The 23,787-nt window shown below is 46.7% G+C and overlaps 1 protein-coding gene across 1 annotated transcript; it reads left to right on the forward strand.

Moving 5' to 3' along the window:
- Positions 1-7,598: 7,598 nt before the first annotated feature.
- On the forward strand, positions 7,599-22,817 carry GPR139 (G protein-coupled receptor 139). Its single transcript, XM_075719161.1, has 2 exons — positions 7,599-7,719; positions 21,883-22,817. Exons 1-2 carry the CDS (start codon positions 7,599-7,601, stop codon positions 22,815-22,817), a joined length of 1,056 nt encoding a protein of 351 aa, XP_075575276.1.
- Positions 22,818-23,787: the final 970 nt, after the last annotated feature.

The following is a 23,787-nucleotide window of genomic DNA, read 5'->3' on the forward strand; positions in this document are numbered from 1 at the left end:
TCAAGGTAGGAAAATCACAGCCATATGTCTTTGTCAAAAGTGTGCCCAAGCACTAATATCATCAAGGACAGCCACTTTTGCCATGTAATCTTACCACACTCTATATATCATCTAGAGCCTTTGTGGACTTAGGTGTAAAATAAACTACTGACCCTCTTTAAAACATGCTGGCAAGCAGGATTTGGCCCCATGTAAGTAACTTTAGATTACCGCTGCCTGATCCACAGGGAGACCAAAGCTCCCTTCAGGGCAATATCTGATTAGAGGAGAAACAGTTGTCGGCCTCTAGGAAACTGCAAATCATTTTTTGTTCAAACCCACAGGGATTTTTGCAAGGCCTGCTGAGCCAATTTAAACAGGGAAAAAAGTCTGAGAACCCTGCAATAATATTCTCTGCAGTTTTCTAAAAGCCAAATCCTGCTCATCCTACTCAGTGAAGCAATCTTACTGAAGTTAACAAAACTGGTCCCCACCTAGAAAACAGGCTTACTGCAGCTCTGCCGCTGCACAGAGAATTGCTCGATTGTCTCTGTTGAGTTGAACTGCATCAGTCAGTTTGCAGTTACATCCCTCTCCCTGCTAATACTGACAAGTTCAATTTTCGGTTTTCTTTCTTTTTTTTTTTTTTTTTTTTTTTCTTTCTTCAGTGATGTGTTCCAACATCTTTTCCTCCTGCCATACACAGAGCTAGGTGAGCTGAGGAATAAACATAAGGATATCAGAGCGCTGCACCTGCTTGTAAAATGAGATGAATTTAATCAAAACCATTTCTAGTCTTGCGACTCAGACACATGACTGGTCTTGTTGCTCTTCCCCTAGACAACTGGTTGTCGTGCCTCTAGTGTAGGCTTGGACATATGTTTGATATCACCAGCAAGCGACTAAGCAGAGATGTAGGGAGACTGCATTATTTGATTTCTGATTATGTAGAGCTTCCTTCTTTTTGTGCTCTCATTGGCCTTATGGATTACAGTAAAGCTCTGGCTAACCTGAGCTGGATCCTGATTATGCCTCACTTATGCCAAAGTAAATCAAGAGAAATTGTGGCACAGTCAGTGGAACAACATGAGAGTAAGACTGGGTACAAAGCTCATTAGCATTGTCAATGGCACTACTTTTTGAATAAGCACTAACTCTTTTTATCTAGAACAATAAGAACAACAAAAAAGACAAGCCCAAAGGAGCTTGTCTTACGTGTCCACTGACAGACAAATTACTCTTGCTGAAAATTCAAAGTAAGAATATTTACATCAGGGAAATAAAGCCAGAAGGACAGGGGGTTTTACGGCACTTAAAACATCCACCTGCAGGAAGGTATTTTTGCTGTATCTGCTAAGTGTGGACCCTAAAAATACTCATAATACTTACAAAGTGAGAAAAAATTAGTATTTTGCTTCTGATACATTTTATAATGGCTACATCTAATTCAAAGTGTATCAGACAAGAAAAGAGGAGTTCAAGGAAGCCAGAACCTTTAATCTAATTAATTAATAGGGGGGATAGCATGTGAATGCCTTATGTAAAATGAGAAAGTAATCTTATTCTGCTCAGGCTGGCTGATCATTTGGTAGACGGGCAGAAGTTAACAGGGGGCCCTGCAGTCTATTTAACTGGCCACAAGATCAGAGCCTGCATCATCCTTTCGTCCATGGAGCCACACTCTTTTATGCCTCCTGTCCCTCCCCATGGAAAATGAAGGTGATGCTGCAAGACCTTCCTTCAGTTCTACCAGGCTGTCAGAAATAAGCTGCATACAAGCCGGTGGAAAAGCTGCCTTCAGCGTTCAGGCTCCCACAGCTGCAGAGATTGCCGCTGTGCATGCCTGTGACAACCACGCCAATGGCAGAGCCGCGACTTCTGACAAGACACTCTCTGTAGGCACCTCGTTACCAGCCAGTGACGACTGCTCCATACAGAAACCATTCCCAGCTCCCATGAAGGGGCGCATTGATTTTGCTGGCACTCGTTACGTTCCAGTAACGCAAAGGCACCAACAAGTAAATATGGGGAAGGATTATATATTTTCTTAAAGTGGAAAAAAAGCTCCAAATCTAAACGAAAATCATGTAGCTTTATCTTGAGATATGCAGGGAGAATTTAACCAAACCAGCTAAACATGGCATTTGCATGGGAAACCCTAAACTACAGAACAAAGTACGCAACTTTGTGACTTGATCCTCAGACGAGGTCTAACGAGGTTTAGCACGACAAATATGAATGCGTTGTTATGTTGCAATAATAATAATTTTTGCAATAATCAGTACAAATAATTGGCACAATTATTTTAAAATAAGAGCTAATCTAATCTGTTTTCACCCTTTTTCTTGGCATTCATAGGCTGATTTCTGCTCAGTAATGGAGTAAGAAAGTTTCACCTCCATTTGTCAGCATTCCACTGCGAGGTCTGTGCACACCCTACCTTTTCTACAGTTAAACCATGTGGAATTTCCAGCCCAAGCAAAAACTTAAATATTTAAGTACTTTATTATTCAACTTTTAAAAATTCCAGTAGAGCAAATGCAGAGAATCTCTGTGACATGAATCTCACGTGCTTTCTTTTCACCTTGGGGAGAGGATAAATTAGCCTCCATCTTTAGAAGTATTTGTCAAGTAGTTACATTTTAATCCTAATTTATTTATGCCTGAATCCAGCAAAGCACTTAAGCATATGCTTATGCTAAACATATGAATTAGCCCATTAACTCTACAGTTAAGCATCATACAAGTACATCATACAAGCTCTGACGGATTCTCTTCACTTCCTTATCTTGCAGGAAGAGTTTAATTTCTATTGTGAATAATGGATTAATTTTATCTGAAACACCACCTCTATGCTGAGTCTTGCAAAAACAGTACAAAATTTTCACAACCACTGCAAACTGGACAGGTCAAATGAGTTTATCTCAATGCACATTTCTACCACATGTTTTCAATGTAACCTGAAAAGACTACTACAGAAAATCAGGTGTATCACCTACCAGTTAAATGCAAACAAAACACGGTTGCCCTCCTTTGTTTTGTAACGCTTCTTTAAAACAGCAGATGCTAGGTTAAATCTCATGTTCAGGCATTTATCACATCTGTTTTCTGTTCCCTTGGAAAGTATACTCACAATAGTGCTCAAATGAATTGCAATGAGATTTGTCAGTTGAAACCTAAAAGGGAGTTCAGGGAATAAACATTTAATTTTAGGAAGAAAAAAATAGGTGTTTGAAAGCTTAAAACATGTTTTCAGATGGTTCAGATAGGCAAAGCTCCATTACAGCCACCGGTTGAGACCTACTGTAACCTTCATGAGGTCTCCAAGGTGGTATGAGGCCAAAGGAAGAAGAGATGAAGAGAGGTCTCCGGGGTGTGGAGCCTGAGGGTGGAGGCTATGAACCTGTAGCACAAGGTTGAGGAGCCATGACCCATCTGCAGCCCTCCCCAGCAACCACCACCAGCACAAGAAAAACTTCTCAACTTAAAAATGAGTAAATCTTCACTGTTCTCTTTTAAAACTCGAGCCTGCCTATTCAGAGGCACTGAGGAGGCTCCAGTAAAGAACTTTCATAATCACATTTTTTTCCTAACAGCTTTTATGAGAAGGCAGAAAGGTCTCCCTCCCCTTGCAAGCCTGGAGAGACCTGCAGAAGGATATTGACAAAGACAGTCCTTTAACTCAGAAGGAGTAAAATTTTTTCTCAATTATTCTGCAGGCTAACAGTAAGGAAAGATAAAAATATTGCTTTGAAGAGAAAGGTTTCATTGCAGCAAAATTATATACAAGCATCTAATAAAGTATAATCTAAGACTTGTCGCTCCTACAGGTATCATTTTCTCCGCGGCAGCTCTGAGGTGAATACCTCCAGCTCTGCTACACAGGTAAGACAACCTTGATCAGGCCATAAACCAGTTCTCTTGCGAATGTCCCTTGCCTCTTGCAACTGTTAACTCCCTTTTTTTGGCCGAACCATATCTCTTCCTTTGAGAGACTTCTCCACCTTTCACACTGCCTCTCCTAATCCCTCATACACACTCCACACATTACTCTTCCAGTTTCTTTGCTATCTTCCAGGCATGTTACTCATGCCAGTGTCTCGCAACAACACAACATCTAGTTCTTCCAGACTCCTTGAGACAATGACTTTTCCCTTGAAGTCACCATTGCTTTGCTCCATGGTCCGAGTGGGTGGGGGGTGCATGCGACTAACATGTCACTTGATCTTCTTTCCCTCAAGATCACTGCCTAGCAGTTTATAGGAAGGCTCGGTTCCTCTTAAAAACAGAAAGCTAACCAAGTTCAAGTGGCTCTGGAATTTTAAAAGCAAAGTACATCCACCTCTTACGTAGCATGCCATACAAAGAATACACTGCTCTTCGGAAAAGAATAAATGCCATTCATTGTCTGAGCACGTGGCTGTTTATGAGATGAGATTCAGAAACCATCCTCCTCAAAGCTCCAGAGGCATTCTGCCTTCACTGTTAATTCAGGAGCAGACCAGTGCTCTTCTCACTGATGCTACACGTAAATATCATCCCTTTAGAAAGTAGCTAGAAAATAGCGAGAAGTTTAAAAATAAACAGCTTTAAGTAGAAGCAAGCATTGCGGTTAATTTTGAATTGGCTTTACTGAAATTTCTTTATGTCTAAAGTTCTGTTACTGCACAATTCAGAGAGCAGAATAACCAAATTCATTTCATTTAGGCCAAAAACTCATTTGAAGTTGTTTGAAGGACAAAACCCCCTCAAAACATTTTTTACACACTGGACGTGAGCAATCTTCACATTTACTTTGAGCCTTTAATTCTGATATATTACCAAGTATTTCATTAATTTTACTTCAGTGAAGCAAAAGCAAATCAGACCTGGAAACTTGGTCCATTCTGTGTTAGAAGCTCTTGGCTCACCATGTAATGCATCTGTTTCTGTGTAGAGTTGCATCCAGTGAGGCAGAAAAGTTCCTCAACAAGCTTTAAACAAGCTAACTGAAGTAACCAGGAGCAGATTCATTTCCTCCGGCCTCCCCATTTGCAGGGCAGGCCAAAGGAAGTGTTAGTGAACGTGACCAAATTTTCCAGTTTTTCCCCTCCTACAACAGGAACACAGCAGATGCAGCAGAGCCTCTTGCAGCTGTGAGGCTCTAGTGAGAGCTCCAGGTGGGAAGATGGGAAAAGATTCTTTCTGTTACAACCAAAAGCTCTTCTCAGCACACGAGCAGCTACTGAACTGCGCCCTGGAGACAACTCTAACTCTGAGGAAATGAATGCTACTATTATAGAAACCTCTCCAGGGAAGTCCTATTGCTCAGGATGTTTAAAACTAGGCCAGACAGAACAGTGTCAGCAGCACAACAGAAAATGGATGGCAGAGGCACTTCCTTAGCCTCCAGCTTCTGCAGGATTTCACTGTTGTTAATCAGGAAGTTGAGAGACCCATGGCGCTGCAAACTGGACGTGAGACTTTTTAATCATTGCTTGCCAAGCCACTGCTCCACTGCCGTCTCCTTCTTTTGTGTGTTGCTTTGCTGATAAACTTCACTTAGCTTCGAAACAGCGAGTCATGCTTTCAGCCCTGCTGATGCATTTACTCCGCCCAAGAAATGGTTCCAGGAATCACCACATCTCTTTTGGGAGGCAACAAAAGATCTTTTTCCTCATCAGCTCTGTTGCAGAAACATGAGAAGAAATTACACTTTTTAAAGTAACAAGAAGAAAACCCTGTAGGTTAAATATCTGGAAAAAAACCAGGCAGAGTTGAATTCACGGGGCTTTGTACTGTATAATCGCACTCATCCCACTGCTTTATGCAATTCTGTTGGTTATTTGAATGAACGGTTTCAAAAGACTTCTTTCTAAAAGGAACACATCCACTGAAAGGTCGTACTAGCAGACTCTAACCATCTTTAAGGCTAGATTCACACAGACACCAGTTGAAAAAGCAAAGGGAAAATGTATGTTTTTTCCAGCATGTTTAACCTGGGAAGGTTGACAGCAGTTTCAGTACAGTTCAAAAAGACCTCTTCTATTAAACATTTAAGCGTGTGAATAACCCCACTGAGGCTCCCAGCAAAGCAACCTACTCAAGTCCTTGTAGGACCAGAGCGTTGCTTGCTCCTTGTGTTTCCAAACAGAAGCTAAACTATTTTTCAAACAAGATCATGAAAACCGAAAGATATGGATGTCCTTACTTGTAACCTGATGAGGGTCTGTTACAGCACTTGCCCTAATGGTGCCTTCCAACATGTAACACACTTTTTATGTTGTGGTGTTATCCATGCTAAATGGTCAGGTGTTTTCGGAGAGCAAGGACCGCATCTTTATTTAGTTTTGTAACCCACCCACTATATTCTTGTGCATATCCCAACAGATGGGTCTCATTGACCAACGTCACGTGTATTGCACACGTACATCCCCCTTGGCCTGCTCTGGTAGCCACAGAAATCCAGGGGATTCTTCCCATGCACAGTGCCAGGTTCTGGGCTCAACCCTACACACTTCTGGTGAAACAGAGTCTTGTTTTCTGCTCAGTGGAAGTGCACTGTGACCAAGCACCTATTTTATCACTAAATCGTGACCCTCCTGAACATACCAATGTGCTGTCATCTGTCCAGCCCACTGATCAGCAGCACAAAACACAGGGCTCCACCACCTTAAGGTAACAAGCGTAACTCTAAATCATTTATTAGTTACACCCGAGCCTACGTACTGAAACACACAAACATTAAGGAATGGGTTGAGAAGGTTTCTGAAAATACGATCTCCCTTCTGCTTTGCTGCACGGGACTGACGGCCGGTGTCATTCACGGCACGCAGCGCGGTGCGTTTCACCGCTGGCCACCCCGGCCTCTCGCCCCGCAGCGCTGCGGGGAGAAGAGTGACAGTGGAATTAACGCCGGCTTTGCGTTTCCCTTCTGCAGCTGCAACCCCGCATTTCTGGATTTCCTACTCTCCCCAGCCAGTTTCAAAGCGCGATCCAGGGCTGGCAGGCAGGTTCACCGCTAACAGGCCCTGCCCGCGCTCTTCTGGTACCCTACCGACCCGTGCGCCAACTTGGAGGAAATTTCCCTTTTCCTGCCCTTCGCTGCGGGAAGCGCCCGCTGCCCGCTGGGAAGGCGGCGGCTCGCCCGCAAGCGGCTGGCCCGCGGAGCTCGCCCTCACCGCCACCGGGGCCCGGCCGACGGCGGCGGGTACGAGCCGGGCAGCGCCGCGCTGCCCGGGGCCGAGGGCAGGGAAGCGGGTCCTGCGGGGCGCCGCGGAGCGGCCGCGGGGCGGGGGCTCCTCAGGCCCTTCTCCGCCGGGCTCCCCCTCCTCCTCGAGGCGCCGGCCTCGCCTCGGCCGCCCCGGACCTGCCTCCGCCGACCGGGGGGGTCCCGGGGCAGGCGCCATCGCGCTCCGCGGCGGCGGAGAGGGGCGGAGGGGCGGCCCCGCCTCACCGGCGGGAGCCGGCAGGTCCCGCCCCGCCCCGCCCCGCCGCGCCCCGCGCCGCCGGGGGCCGCGCCGTGTGCCGCTGCCCGCCGCGGGGGCCGCGCTCGCCGCCGCCGAGCGTGCGAGGGGCGGGCGGGGCGGCCCGTGCGGCGGAGCGAGCGCCGGCAGCGCGGCCGCGGGGAGAGCGGGTCCATGGAGCACAACCACCTCCACCTCCACAACGGCTCCCTCCTGGCGCACCACCGCTATGGCTGCGGCTTGGGATACGCACCTGTCGTCTACTACAGCCTGCTGCTCTGCCTCGGGCTGCCGGGTGAGTGCCGCGCCCCGGCCAGCGGGGAGCCGGCGGGGACGGGGCGCCGTGCCCGGGCTGCCGTGCCCGGGCTGCCGTGCCCGGGCTGCCCCGGGCGCTGCCGCGGCGGGGCGAGGCTGCGGGGTTCCCGCAGAGCTGCCGGCAGCGCCCGCCGGAGCGTCCCCTGCCCGGCTGCCCGGTGCGGGGCGGTGCGGCGTCCCCGGGCCGCTAAAGGCAGCGGGAGCCTGCTCCTTTGCTTACTCGGCGGGGGTTGGCGCGGGCGGTTCTTAGAGAGCATCTTCGCTGCCTGGCACGCTGCTGGCCCTGCGCTTCCTCTCTCGCCGGGTTTGCCCCTGCCTGCCCTCGCACCGCTGCCGTCGCTTTCCCACCCGGGCTCGGGCGCTCTGACTTTGAACTTGACTCACGAAGTGTCAGCGCGTCGTGAAGTTTCTGCCATAATCGGCGCGGCCATTTGAAGACAAAGCGGTACTGAGGAGCGGGGGGCGCCGGGTCTGTCCCCTATCGATCACTTGCCGGGCCGGCAGTAATCAAATCAGTCGAGTTTTCCTGGTGCAAATCTCTGCCTGGCTCCCTGGGGCAGGGCTGGCTCTCAGAGCAACGTGCCGCTGGTAGGGAACTTGGCTGGGGAGGGAGGTTAGCAGACAGTTACCGTACTCAGGACGGTATCACAAGGTTAGCAGACAGTTGCGTACTCAGGAGCCTGTCCCTGCAGCTGATGGAGCAGGATGGTATATAGAAAGTCCAGCCTTAGGGTCAGTGCCCTGCGAAGGCAATGGCAGGGCTGACACTGAGATCCCTGACTGCAGGTACAGGGCTCAGAAGAAAGTCCCAGCTCAGAGGCAGCAGCCTCCAGACTGTATAACCCTCACCAAAATTTCCTACTTAAAAAGGGGATAACGACAATCTAGAGATGCTGGGGATGAGCAAAGCAAGAGAGACCCCAAATGGGGAAGGAAAGGATGTTTCAGGCTCGGGTATGAACACCTGAGAGGCACCATTGCCAGCACACAGGTATCTACAGCTCAAAATGCCCAGATGCCACACGAGCATCCCATCGGCATTACTGTCTCAGCCAAGACGGAGGGCTGAGCAGGTTTCTGCTCCCGGAGGGAGCTGTCTGAGGCTGTCAGCGAGACGCCTTGGCACGCAGGACGGCAGGGAGCTGCTCGTGCAGCACCACTTCTGCAGTTACAGACTGGGCTTCAGCAGGCAGAGCTGCCAGCCCAGCACAACCTGGGTGGGCAAACATCACGGCTTGCTCCCTGGCTTAACACGTCCAGCCTCAGAGTAACTTACGGCAATCCCAATGAGTCGGGGAAAAGTTAGAGCACTGTGATGCACCGAGGTGAATCGGTATTTTGAGGGTGCAACGTGAGAGAGTTTGGTTGTGTCTATGTACAGCTACACATATAAAGTGACATGTAAAATGGCAAGCAGCAATGATAGTTAATAGTCTACAATTTCTAAATGTTTTATTCGCCTTGATTCCTTCTTCAAGCAATTAATTAACAGAAAAATTTTTAATCAGACATGAAGAGAAGCCTCCCTCTGAACAGCACACATGCAATTACCACTCTGCATATGAATTGATGTTCTTTGTGTTGTGGATTTTTTTTTTCCCCTCACTCGCTTATAATTAAAATTTGAAGATTGGCTAATAGTTCAGACTAATAGTTCATAGAACTGGAAAGTTAAGTCCTGTATTTACCTACAGAGGATGCAGGGCATAGGCAAGTGCTTCTGCTCCACAGCATTGATGCTTCTCAACCCTGACCTGAAGAGACCCAGCCAGCAGGGATGAGGAGGTAGTTTCCTCTTCATTAATCCCTTAGGGGCTGCTTAGATCTCCACAGCAATGACAAGCTCTGATTTCAGTGCCTGTCCCCTAGGAACTGAGACCCTCTCAAGACTGTCAGGTGAAGAAGTTGTTATGAAGCAGTCTGTGGCTAAGCTGGCCTTTGTATGTCTCTGAAACAGGGGAAAGTCTTACATGCACAGACAAGAAAAATCACTTAATGAGTGTTCTGCACATACTTGCACTGGTTCCCTAAGGTTACTGCGTTGTAATTACAGACCTAACACTGTCATTCTAAGAACATGGTTAAAATAGGTGCATGATCCAAATTAGCAATGGTGACACACGTTTCTCAAGGGATCAGACATCAGCTGATTAGAGCAGTGGCACCAGTGATAGCGCTTAACAGGACTAGCCAAAGCATTTGATGGTGCAACACTGCTGAATTCAGTGGACTTACACCAGGTATGAATGTGTCAGATTGTTCGGTGCACGTTATCTGAGGATAACATTGGCACTAACACATGAAAACACTGCACATGTACAGTATGCTGAGTAAATGCACAGTATGTGCACAGTGCATGAGAAATTTATGATTCTCACCCTGAGACTGCACAGAGCTGAGAACAAGCTGGATATGTTTAGGGGAAAACTCACATGGCCAAGCTTCCTTGGGGATGTGGTACAGGGCGAGAGCAGTGCTAAAAAGGGCTTTTCATGTTTTAATCTGAAGCTGCTCTTCAGTTCTCTAATATTAGAAAATTGTAAAGGTAGCACACTTATTACCTGTTAGAAAAAGAACCCTGAAGTCTGTGAGATCTGAGTAATTAGCTTAGTGTGGCGCCAAGAACTTAAGAGAAACATCGTCTAAAATCTGTCCTCAGATACAGCACTAGTGCAGTGTTATGCTGAAATGGAAATGGTTAACTCAAATCTTGAAGAAAGACTGATGAGAGGGGAAACCAGTTAACTGTTTCTGCCTTTCCCACTCTAGTGTCTGAAGGAAATTTCACTAACTCAACAACTCCACTTTGAGGCCAAGCAATGCCAGGCCTGATTGTGCATGCAGAGAAAGCATCCTTTTCCCTCCCTTGTATAACCCAGGCATCTCAGCAGATCCTGCCCTCAGCAGTGGCTCTTTCTCCCTCCCTGTTCAACCAGGCACCAGAAAGTCTGAAAAAGGCAGACGAGGGAGACCAAGGTGAACTCCCTCCACCCCTGCTACGGCAGTAGCACAGAGGCGAGTGCACGGCTGTGCCCTGCGAAGAGGTGCAACCACAGAGGCACCATTGCACGCTGACCCTGCCGCAGCAGATACCACGCACCGGGGTGGCTCTGCCTCTTCCAGAGGTGATTGTGCTTTCTGATCAGCTGGGACAGGAGGTTTCTTTTCCCTCTAAGCAGAGGCTGGCAAGACAGAGACTGCTTTCTGAAACTTGTTTTGAGTGCAGATGTGCAAAGGCATCCCATGAGCGTGTGGTCCCACTGCCAGGAGCAGGGGTGCCCCAGGAGCAGGCTGCGTGGGACAGGGCAAAACTGCTGGTGCAAGGGTGGCCAGCAGAGTGAGGCAGCAGCGCTGGAAGTGGGGTCATACGCCCATTTAGAGGGGGGAGGTTATCATTTATGGAGCCATCCTTGCACTCCCCTTGTCTGTCAGTCAGAGAGGACCTCTGAAACACCTCCAGTTAGCCAGGAGGCAAGAGAGAGGCTGCAGGAAGGCTTAATGGAAGCATTTCTTGCTTTAGTGAGAGAAAATGCCAGAGAAGAGGTGGTGTTGGATGTTGGGGAGGGAAGAAATTGCTCTGATTCAATCCAGGAGGGGGCTGGTAAGGTGAGGAAGCAAAAAGCAACAGGTGCCAATTCTCAGTCCATCCCTTTGCCAGCGAGCGCTGCACAAAGCAGCTACACCAAAGAGCTCCTGCTATGGTGGTGCCACCAAACGTGACCAGGAGGGTCAGGCAGAGAAGCAGCAATGCTCCCTGCAGATACCTGGCTTTGACCCCGATTCCTGCTTCATTAGAAGGTGCAGCAGCAACTGAGTTGCCTTGCATGCAATCACCTCTCCCGTTGGGGTTATAGCGTACTGCTGCTGAAAGGACAAAGTGGGAGCGTTTCCTAGACCGGGGCCTGGCCTGTTCCATGCTTCCAGGGGTCTTCTCCTCCTGATAGTGTGGAGAGGCAGAGTAAAATCTGGCTTTCTTACTGCGTGATGGCTAGTTCTACTTTGCTCCCTGGCTAGTCACCTACCGGTGGAGTGACTCAGCTTCAGGGGTCATCACATCCCAGTGACACAAAGTACAGGCACATACCCAGCACCCTTACAGCATCTCCAGGAGGTAACAGACTCATGCCGATGCCCCAGGAAGGTGCCACCCCAAACTTTGAGAGCCTGGTCTATAAATGTTTTTTTTATTCATGCTTTGGGTTTTAAGCAGAAGCCTATCATGCAGATTTAAACACAGATTCAGGACTTTGCAAGCTTGGGAAAGCAGCCTGGACGCACTTGGGTGCTCCCAGCTGGAGGGTGCAGACAGGTAGCTTTTGTGTCAGATCTGCTGCTGAATAAGGTGTTGTAGAGATGGGGACAACCCAGGTCATTTAAAGCCCAGTCATGAACAGAATGCACTTGGCAGGCTCCGTGTAGAGGGAGAGAAGCTGTAGTCCTGACCTAGAGGAACGTGTAAGCTCAGCAGGGCTGCCTAAGCTTTTTAACACACTGTCGGGGGGGGCCTGCATGTTATGGACCTTCCCCTAACAGATAACAGACCGGCTGTCCCCACACAGCAAGTCAGCTCCTTCCTAGGGGGTTGGATTGACACACAGGTGTCATTTGCACTGCACCTGTGCAAAAGGCAGTACAGTCACAGGCAAAGTGAAACAGTGGAGAAGCAGTCCTTCTGGAGTCTTCTCCCCATATGCACCTTGGAATAACGAGGCTATTCGGGAGGCGTGCAAGTCAGGGTCATCGTCCTGGCAAGGCAGGTACTGCTGGTGGGCTGTGGGCTGAGCATCCCCGATCTAAGTGACCACCACCATGCAACAGCCCAGCTGTGCTCCCTCCACTCCTCAGTGGTGTAGGGGGAACGAGACCTGAAGAGCATTGCCATCTCTGTGCTTACACCTGTGAGCTGGTTAGTACCATGAGTAGCAAGAGGGACAGGTAGCAATGTTTGCTGATGATTCACATGGCATGTAATACCCAGTAAATACCAAAGCAGGCAGAAGGTAGGTACACAGCATTACAGAAGTGTGTCTGACCCGTTTTGGAGTCCTACCATCTACTGCCTAGTATATTCTTCTGCAATCACAGTACAGGCTTCTGATTAAAGAGAGCATTTCCAACACCTGAATAAATAGCCTCTCTCATAACAGCACACCTGAACAATAGAAGTGCTAAAGGAAGATCTGAAAATATGAGTGGGAGAATTGTTACATGCAGAGTTACGACCTTGAAAAAACAGCACTCTTCAGCTGTCGCTCATTAGATAGAGTTCACACCATGAATAAGAACTGAACCCTTCCGAGGCCTGATTCAACCCCCCTTTTGTTCAAAGACCATACTTTCTCTGACTTAAAATCTGAATTGGACGCAAAACCAGTACATTGCATCCTGCTTAAAGAAGGACAAATAAATTGGCAGAACTTTAGCTCAGCTATCAGAGCAACCGAAGGGCACTGCAGCACATTACAGCAGCACTACTGGACAGAGTGGAACAAAACTGCTGCTAACATGCTTAAAATGAGTCACTTCCTATTGTAAAACGAATGCTTTTTCTTTAAGGAAAGAAGAATCATTATGAAAAAGAATAGATTCATTACAGTGTTCCTCTACAGAAACAGTGACAGCAAGGCGTGCAGATGGGAGCGATTTAGTTTGGTCAGTATGTCTGGAGACGGTGGCCACTAAAGCCTTGCAGCCTGAAAGGCAGCGTGTGGCTGAATCCATGCTAATGCAGAAGAGGACTTGATTGCGTATCTCTGAATGCCACTACAGAGTACAACTGCTAACTTTGGCTTTCCTCTACCACATCAGTAGGAAACAACACTGTCAGGGCTGTAATGATAACGAGGTGCAATATTTGGGAGGCTCAGTAGACTATGAAGTGCACAACCTTGCATGGCAGGCTGCTGAAATGGATTGGGAAGGAAAAACTCCAAAGGAGATTTTTCCTTGAAATGACAACGACACAAAAGAGAGAGCACAGCCAGTTTTCACGGTAGGTGGGTAATGCAGAGCCCCCAGTTCTTAAGAAGTCAAGCCATTCAGAAGCACTAGGCAGTCTAATATCCTGCTGTTCTTCATCCACCCCCTTACTTATTTCTCTCCTCCTCCTCCTCTTTCTGCTCCCCTCTGTAAAATGGGGGTGAATCAGCAGAAGCAAGCCAGCAGGAGAAGGCCTTCATCTGCACACGTCAAAACAATTTGCTGTAGGCAAACAAACAACATGGAGATGTCCTGACGTGGTGTGCTCTCTGCTTTCACACACCAAGTGCAAAGTAATCCCTGGCCACAAAAGCTTTCACCTTCTGTTTCAGGTGGTCTTTTTGAGCCTTTAATCTCTTTTCCCATTAACTTTGGGACACCAGAAAAGGAAACAAAGCCCAAATTAACCCCTTGAGCACAGGAGACCTTGCACACAATTCCGTTTTCATTCTGTGGAATAAAGATACGCATGTATGTAAGGATCCTAAACCCCGATGTCTGGAGTGCTGTTGGTGCTGTTCTGGGGGTGACCTGATGGGAGAAGATGGTGTTGGGTTGCCCCCGAGGACACCAGTACGGTTGTGCAGAGGGAATGAAGTAGAGGCAACCAAGTAGGACCAGAATTAGCGGTACAGAAGATGACCAACAGGAGTTTTATCCCTTTATCCATGGAAGAGGAGAGAAGCCTGCCTATTGAAACACTGAATTCATCTTTTTCACTGAAATTGTTCTCTTCTACCACCTGAAACAGAGTCCCTGGAAGGTACAGTCATTTAACTTCTCCATCTTTTCAATCATACGGTGCATTGACTGTGCAGATAGGTGCACTAGAGGTTGCTTTTGGTTTCAAGACAAATTACCTGTCAGTCAGTTACATGAGACTAGGATATTTCACAAACATTTGTTCATTCCAGGTGTGTTTTCTTCAATCCAGACTAGCACACCAAAGAGTGATATCTCTACTGTGGATGCAGTATATTCTCTATGGGGGAAATAAAGCCAAACTGCGATGGTTTTACATAGTCTGTAATTTCCTGCATATTGTGTAAAATTGGCATAGTCTCTGAGAAAGCTTGGCCATGGGGTTTGCAAGCGTGAGCTCCTATTGCATTAGCTAATGCTTAGGAAGACATAAAGACTTTGGTTTTTTAGTAAAACCACAATCAAAGGTAAAATCCTTTTAATTATTCATGTTCAGTAAAGAATTCATGCCAGTGCCCTTATGAAATCACGTCCTCCCTCCATCCTAGTCATCCCATCAAATACCTTTGGCACCTGCCTCGGTGCTTTGGCGTTCGATATCAAAAGGGTAGAATGGTTTTGTCATCCTCGAGCTCAAGTTACTCAGCTTGAGACCTCTTAAACTTCACTGACAGTCTACATTTAGAAACCACAGACACCTGCCAAATGAGACACCCGAATTGCCTTGAAAATCTCCGTCTGTCCAGATACGTTGCATGAATAACCAAATTCCTTTTATGATTTCTGCATTATTTTGCAGATTGCTTTTTCTCCTCCCAGCACCGATTTCCATTAGAAAGCTTTTCTCTAGTAGCAAGATGCAAGGCTAGGTTTTGAGATGTGAGTTTTAGGTGTTTTTATCCTTGTGCGGGTGCCTCTAAGAAAGGCTTGGGGGGGGGGGGGGGGGGGGGGGTGTCCAAGAGTCATTAGAAGCTTTCTGCGCTGTAGGCCCAGCTCAGGAAAGGTGGACAAGGAGGGTGAAGATGGCAAGAGGAGAACCAGATCCCTGTCGCATTTACACACGTGTGTCACCGGTGGGCGCATCCTGGGCCTCCCTGCACCTTAGCCTAGCATTCCTCCTGGGCTGTTCTCCTATTGCAGAAATAGCCCTATTTTATAAAGACTAGGGAAGAAAGCCTGCTCCAATGGTCTAGGAAAGCTAAAAGCAATACAATGTAATTACACATCTGCCAGACAAGTTACTGCACTTAAGTCCGAGTGGTTGGCAAGGCTCAGAGTGAATGCCGGCCATTGGCATCTCCACACCATTACTGCATCTGTGCCCTCCAACGGCGAGGAAGTGCTTTTGGCTGGATTAAAATCCTTCTCTGGCCTCCATGACCCACTGACGGCTAGTGCCAGCTGCAGAGCAGAGTACCCCGTTCACAGCATCCTTCCCTGGAGCCACATCAGCTAGTAAATGCTGGCAGGGAGAAGAAAAGCCCCGGAGGCCAGATTTCAGTATCAGAATCTGGCCTCTGACAACAACTCATTAATTCACCTGTGACTTGCAAGCACAAGGCCATTCCGCGTTTTCTCTGGCAGTCACTAACCGGTCTCCCATGTATGGAGGGGAGTTTGGGTTGTCCTGGGCAGGAGCTTGATCATCCTCTACCTCCAGGTTCACTTTCACCCTCAGAGCTAGCATGGTCTGTACCTGCACATAGGATTTCTAAGCAACAAACCATATGAGAGCCTTCCTACAAGGTGTGAAACCTCCTCCAGTGGCAGTCCTGCATCCACGCCTGTCGTAGCTTTTGTGTTGCTCATTTTTTGGCTTAAATCCCTCTCCATCCCCTGGGAGATGATGCAGGCACTGGCAGAAGGGGCTGACAGCTCTTCCCCCACTGAGGGTGAGTAGGTGCATGCCATTCAGTGGTGCTCAGATAATTGAACAACAAATAAATCAATTTATTTTAAAAATCAATCCTCATAGGAACTCTCAGAGAAGGAAAAACTTGTATTGCACTAATTATAGTCTATAAAGTATCTCCTTACGCTTCACAATGGTTTAAGGAAGCATCTCAGGATACAATAATAAAAGAGAAGAAAAAATTACATTAGCCATGAGCAGGCACTGTTCACAGAGGTTGTCCCCATCTGCTGTAGCGTTGAGTTTGACCCATACCAGCTATAAGAGAAAAACATGGAACTGCCCTATCTTCTTTAAGGGAAAACAGCATCCAGGGGTCATTTTAAAAGACCACATAACCAGCTATAGCCAACATCAGTAATAAACATGTTTACCACAGCATTTTCTTAAAAATAATTCCTGTTACATAGCCTCCATCAGAAATCACCTATTGTCATCATTTTCTCCAGAGAGCTCCCACAAAAAGTAAGGGCTGAACGCCATTCTCATCTCCAACTGGTAACTACTGGCAAATGACTGTTAGTAATCATGGTCAGATCTGGCTGCTGGACACAGTATCTGTTTACATTTTAATATTGCCTCCTAGCTTAAAGGAAATAACCTATTCCCATTAATCCAAAACACCACTTTTTTTCACCATATAATTTTAGCATATTGTATTTACAGTCTCAGAGCTTCTAAATCTAAGAAGGAGGTATTACTAACATATTTTTTAAAGCAATTTAAAATTTAAAAAGTTCATAAACCATCTCTCTCTGTGCCAGTCAGGTGACTAATGCAAGGCCTGCAGAGTAGTTTCATACATTGCACAGTAATTTGTAGGGATCCTAGCAACAACTGTATTCGGTAAAAGGTGTCCATTACATTCAGTGACCTAATGTTTATCATGCTCGGTAAGCGATGCTTATGGCTACTTCATTTAGGTAGTTACGATGCTGAACTACTGAACCACACAGCAGGCCTTATTCCCAACCACTTGTGCTACCACTTGTGTTGTAAAGGCTATTTCACTGCACAGGCTACTATGTACATGCAAAATGCTCTCAATAAAAAAAGGGGAAAAAAAACCCAAAACACCAAACCCACAGCCCAGAAACATACCTATTTCTTCTTTAGACAGATACAATTGCTCCTGCTTAAGATCACATGCGGTGATAACAGCCAGTGGAAGGAGCTCTGTGAATCCCCCGCAAAGACTGTGGTTAGAGACTATTTGAGCTATGACTGTAATCCACAAAACAAGAAGCTGGAGAAAAAAACCTGTGTCTTTAGGTCACAGGCACTGCTTTGAGGAGGCACAGAAGACTGCCCAGGCCCTGCAGGCAAGGCAGCGTGGCTTTGGTACAGGAAGCAAACCCAAATCCACACGAGAACCAAGGTCACTCCTGAAGGATGATCCCTCTCAGATACGTAGGACCTCCAGTTGCATGAATTTCAGTGCTACAATTTGTACTCAGAAGCTGATAAAGTCAGAGGAAGTGTCAAAGGAGAGATGTAAGCGTCCCATGACAAAGCCTGGCTGAGTTAGAAGGTTGCTGTATTTTGAGCAGCGTGGACCAATGGTTGTTTGGGTGTCAGAGACCTTCGGATGCTGTGTCTCAAAGGCATCCTTATGACTGAAAGGAAAGAATTGAGACTGCCATTTCTTACAGTTGCTTCTCATCATCTGATAGTAGCATCTCAAGGCTTCAGCCAGCTAGTCCCTAATCAAGCCCTGGTTCTCAACCAGATATTTATAAATTCAGAATACTGCACTGCAGCAAGCGACGCTGGCATAAATTCCCATCTGTCATCCCCTAATCAACTCTCAGCACAGTGATCAATCTCTTTCAAATTCAGATGATCTTAACTACTTAGTATCTAGAAAAAACACTGCAAGAAATGGGCAGTATACCATCCAGGACAATTTAGGGGCACTGACCTATCCAGCAGCTGTAGCTCCACGTACATTATAGTAGAGACAGGTATTTTTACATCTCCATCATCTCTGCCATAGTCCTCATCACTGACTACAATATTAATGCAAAAATTAGAGTAAACAAGGTTAAAATGTCGCAAATGCTCTTCCATCACCTTTCACACACAGCAGGTAATTTTTGCCCACAGGAGAGCTTGAAGGGCACTGTGTAGGCACCCAGGAGTCACCGAGATGCTGGCACAAGGACACAGTTGTTCACACAGAGTGGTGTTCCTACCCATCTCCTATTTTACTGAGCTTTAGATAGTGTTTGAGGACATACCAAGGACCGACTTAACACTGGCTAGGAAATGGGTGAAGGACTGAGACTTACCCATCCCATCTCTGCTTTCCCTATAGAGCATGCAGCAGGAAAAATACTCCCGAACCCTGTGCTAAGACACTGTCATACTGGCAACTTTCCACTGCACCCCAGTATATATCTGTTTTCACAAAGTAAATTATATTACTATATTTCATATCATCCAGCCAGAAAAAGCCCTAATGTGATCCCAGGGAAAGCATTTCCAGTACAAGATACCATAACCCTTGCAGAAAAATTGGATACAGTTTGCGTGTACTTTGTCAGATCAGTTTTCTAATCCGGCTCACCAAGCAAAGCTTGCTGGTGTTAGACAAATAACTTGCATTTCAGTACATGCTGTTACTGCCGTTGCTGGGAACCCTGAGAAAGGCGGGGGGAGAGGGTACAGAGGAAAGGACTGCTCATACTTCACGGAAAGGGTTGTCAAGCATTGGAACAGGCTGCCCAGGGAAGTGGTTGAGTCACCATCCCTGAAGGTATTTAAAAGATGTCTAGATGTGGTGCTTAGGGACATGGTTTAGTGGTGGACTTGGCAGTGCCAGGTTAACGGCTGGACTTGATGATCTTAAAGGTCTTTTCCAACCTGAACAATTCTATGATTCTGTAAATCTGTTCCTGTAGGAAAATGGGAGTGAGGTTAGAACCAAGCAGTAGGACCCCCGCAATGGGCAGAAGTGGTGCGGAGCAGGGCTGCTGTGCCTAGACGTGGCACGGCTTCAGTGTCCCTGCAGGAGCTCCTCTGACAGTCAGGCCAGAGTTACCAGCAGGGACCAACATCCTCAAGCATCAACCTTGCCGCACACTGGCTCCAGCTGCTGCCGCTGGAGTGAGTCAAATCCAGAGGATTTAAAAAGATGAACCCCATGGGTCACATCCAATATCTGCGAAGCCGAGCCACTCAGCCTGGCTGCCCAAAACCAACAGTGGCTGCACAGTCATGATAAACACTCCGGCTTGAGGATTTCCTTGACAGTACATCACTCACTGTATTTTTAGGGCTCATCAGCAGGCACCATGGAGGCATTTTGTAAGCAAGTAAGTGAAAAATGACACAGCAGTTCTGACTATATCATGCCCCCCCCCCGCCTGCTCTGAGCTGAAATCAATGCAGTTGCACCCATGTTAACAGAGGACAGAATAGGAAAACCCCTGAAGGTGATTTGAGACAATACTGTTGAAAAGATCATGGGTTGGGTTTTTTTTGTTTTGGTTTTGGGTTTTTTTTTTAGGGAAGGAGTCAGTTGATTGTCATGTTTGGTTTAGCTTTGTTCCAAGATACAAAATTAATATATTAATACAAAAATAGGTGACACTTATGAGGGCTATTACTCAAGATCATTCACTCTGCTGCAGTTCATTTCCCTGGTGGCAGAAATCTGCTCACAGACAGCAGGCTTTCAAGGCATTTATGAAGGAGGAAGTTTTCTGCAGTGCCAAGTAAAACAGTTAAAAAAAAAAAAAAAAAAAAAAAGAGCATTTTCAGTTGTAGGACATATGTCCTAGGTCATCATTACCTTAATGTCAGTAACTTCCTTTCCCTCTGATTTAAAGGAATCCTTACAATTATTCTTGATTTGTTTTGGGAAATCCATCAAAGCTGGCAGAAATGTTTGAAGCACTGAATGCACAGAAGAGGTGATTTATAGGACGCTTATGAAAATGTCAAATATAAACATTTGGCAGTCTCTTATACAGTAAACCAGATCTCTGATTTTTAAGTACTACTTCAGGTATTCTAGCCAAGCGATATAAACTTCTGATGCGAACAATCTCGCCTGCCTCATTCTAGCCATACCGCTAGTAGGAATATTAGGATTTTTTTTTCCAATTCAAGGCCACACAGTAAGTTCTAGTAAACACAGGCAAGTGGTTAAAGTTTGGCTACACGTACTTAGTGCTCCAGGAAAGCTCTCAAGGGCTGTCTGTATCGACGGTGGGGAGCTCTGCCTGGCCAGGGGCTGTAGGATGGAGCCTTTCCTATAGCATCTGTTGTAGCCCTGGTTCAAGCAGCTACTAAAGTGTATTCTTTAAGTTGAATCACAGCTTTAGAAGACTAAAGCAAACCAGACAGTGAAACAGCAGAGGCAAGATACTTGAGCACTTCACCACAATATCAAATGTCATGCAATACATCTAGGCATGGTTTAGTTGATGGGTCTGTATTGTGGCCAAAGAGTTGCAAGCAGATGCTTTTTTCCAGAAACTCAAGGATGTTTACACTTGGGCTGAATCAGAACTTCCATCACATCTGATGTGACCAGCAGGGTCTCCTTAAAAGCTCAACTGCATCACTCCAGAGGAAAAATGCCTTGTAGTTGGAGAAGGACTTCTAAAGAGCAGCTCTGGATAAGCAAGCAGGTCTTTGTGGAGCAGATCATTTCAGTGGTGGGAAGGGAGGCGCTCCCCCAGAACCCATCTGTAAGAGATCAGGTCAGACAGGCAGGACTGAATTACAGGAGACTCATTCTGGGAAGAACTGAAAACTTCAAGAGTGCTGTGAAGCACCTCCAGCTCTCAGGAAGAGCTGAGGACACGTTTCCCTGGAAGTCCTTCTCTCGACTGGGATCCCACTCAGGCAAGAGAAAATTACCTAATCCAGGTGGCTTTGATTTCAGCTCTTTTTAGCTGGAGTTCAAAACAAAAAACAGGCGGGCACTGCAAGCTGGGACGAGGAAGAAAGCATCTCTCTGCAATGCCCACCCTGCCCTTCTCATTTGTCACTTGTAAAAAACTGTGAAAAAAGCAAAGGGGGGAATAAGAGTGTGTGTGTGAGATGCTAATTTTTTCTACTGCTGCTCCCTCCTGCTACCCTTGCCTCCCTGCACATGGGCAGGGGTCCCAACACCCCTTGGCCAGGATGCTCCTGCTGCGCCTGCAGTGGCAGTGGAGCTGACCAGAGAGCAGCAACGACAGAGCGAGGGCCGTAACTCTACCTCTACGCCTGCTCCAAGGAGATCGCAAAGGGCTGCCAGACACCACCTAGCCTTGGTCTGGAGCAAAGGTCCAGACTTTCTCTCTGTCCCCGGTCCCGGTCTGTGAGGACACTGAGTGACAGCATATCCCACAGCTGGGAGCAGGGCCACATGCTCCTCTCATTGCAACAGCTTCTCTGAGGGACTCAACTGTAGCATTTCCCTTTTGGTTTCTTGGTCTTTAATAAAGGTGGTCATTTTGCTAAGTGCTTGAACAGAGCTACTGCTCCAAGCAAGTGCTCAGAAAAGCTAGTGTTACATCTTAATAGCCTAACTCTGTGTTTCTGTCTCCACAGCAAACATCTTGACAGTCATCATCCTTTCCCAGCTCGTCGCTCGCAGGCAGAAGTCCTCCTATAACTATCTTCTAGCTCTAGCTGCTGCTGACATCCTGGTTCTCTTCTTCATCGTCTTTGTTGACTTCCTCATGGAAGACTTCATCTTAAATAAACAGATGCCTCAGGTACTGGACAAAATAATTGAGGTCTTGGAATTTTCTTCCATCCACACCTCCATTTGGATTACGGTTCCACTAACAATCGATAGGTATATAGCTGTGTGCCATCCGCTGAAGTATCACACAGTCTCCTACCCTGCTCGTACTCGAAAAGTCATTGTAAGTGTCTATATCACCTGCTTTTTGACCAGCATCCCCTACTACTGGTGGCCCAACATTTGGATTGAAGACTACATAAGCACATCAATGCATCATGTCCTCATCTGGATCCACTGCTTTACCGTTTACTTAGTGCCCTGCTCCATCTTCTTCATCCTGAATTCCATCATTGTGTACAAGCTGCGACGAAAGAGCAATTTCCGACTGCGAGGGTACTCCACAGGGAAAACAACAGCCATTTTGTTTACTATAACTTCTATTTTTGCCATACTTTGGGCACCAAGAATAATCATGATATTGTATCACCTCTACGTATCGCCTATAAACAACAGCTGGGTGGTACATATTGTGTCGGACATCGCCAATATGCTAGCACTGCTGAACACTGCAATTAATTTCTTCCTCTACTGTTTTATTAGCAAAAGATTTCGCACAATGGCAGCTGCCACGCTGAAAGCCTTCTTTAAGTGTCAGAAGCAACCTGTGCAATTCTATACAAACCATAACTTTTCCATAACAAGCAGCCCTTGGATTTCCCCGGCCAACTCTCACTGCATCAAAATGCTTGTTTACCAGTATGATAAGAATGGAAAGCCTATAAAAATATCACCATGAAAAGGGCAATAGTTGGAGTTTCTGGGTGCACGTTCTTTTCAAGTGGTTACATCTTCAGGATGTAATTTGCTGAAATGGCTGTTTTGAAGAGTGGTCATTTGATTTCATTTCCCTGGGAGACCAAGGGCAGATCAGACTGTTCAGAGGGAAACAGGAGCACTCGATTTTAGGAGCAAAAGTGAGAAGGCAAACGCCTCCGTCTCTTACATAGCATTTTGAATATGCTTCAGAGTTCAAGTCTTAGCGTTCAGTCACACCCAAACGTTTTGCATCCCAGCACCAGTGAAGTGCGAAGTCATTGCAGGGGGGAAGCCACAACAGTGTTTAATTACAACCTTTTAAAACACAACAAAACCTTACTTGACCATGCAGTTCACTATCGACAGAGCAAACGGATGCTTTTATGTACTGCAGAAGGTGCCATTTCTGGTGTGTGCACTTGCCAAAAATGACGTGTTGTTTCTGACATGAAATACCACCACACAGAGTCTTGCTGCCAAGACCTTGTTGCAAGAGGCAGCCCACGAGACATGAACTGTGACAAGCCCTTTTTGGCTCATTTGAACAAGGCTCAAGGACCGATATAGTACCTGTTGCAGCCTTGGCATGGAAAGCAATCCTGCAAGCTGCCAATATTGATATATTTTAAGTTGCTATTTAAGAACGCGACTGAGACAGGGGAGCTGGAGCAAAGGAGGGAGGTTTCTAGAGCCAAGAACAAAAGCAGCATCTTTTCCCAGCTATTTCAGTTATGGTGTCTAAAGACTTTCAAGTGTGAGGCCAAGTCCTGCCTGATGCAGAGCTCCCACTGAAGGTGCTCCTGCAAGGTTTAGAGTGATTACAGCCTTCAGATTCCTTCTTAACCAATAAAGATTCTCAGTTATCCCCCATGTCCAGGCCTTTAGGGATTAACATATAAAACCTCAGCCTAAGATTTTCTCCTGACAGATTATGCCATCCTATTGCAGAT

This window comes from Pelecanus crispus, chromosome 11, assembly GCF_030463565.1.
Source record: "Pelecanus crispus isolate bPelCri1 chromosome 11, bPelCri1.pri, whole genome shotgun sequence".
In the NCBI taxonomy this organism is placed as follows: domain Eukaryota; kingdom Metazoa; phylum Chordata; class Aves; order Pelecaniformes; family Pelecanidae; genus Pelecanus; species Pelecanus crispus.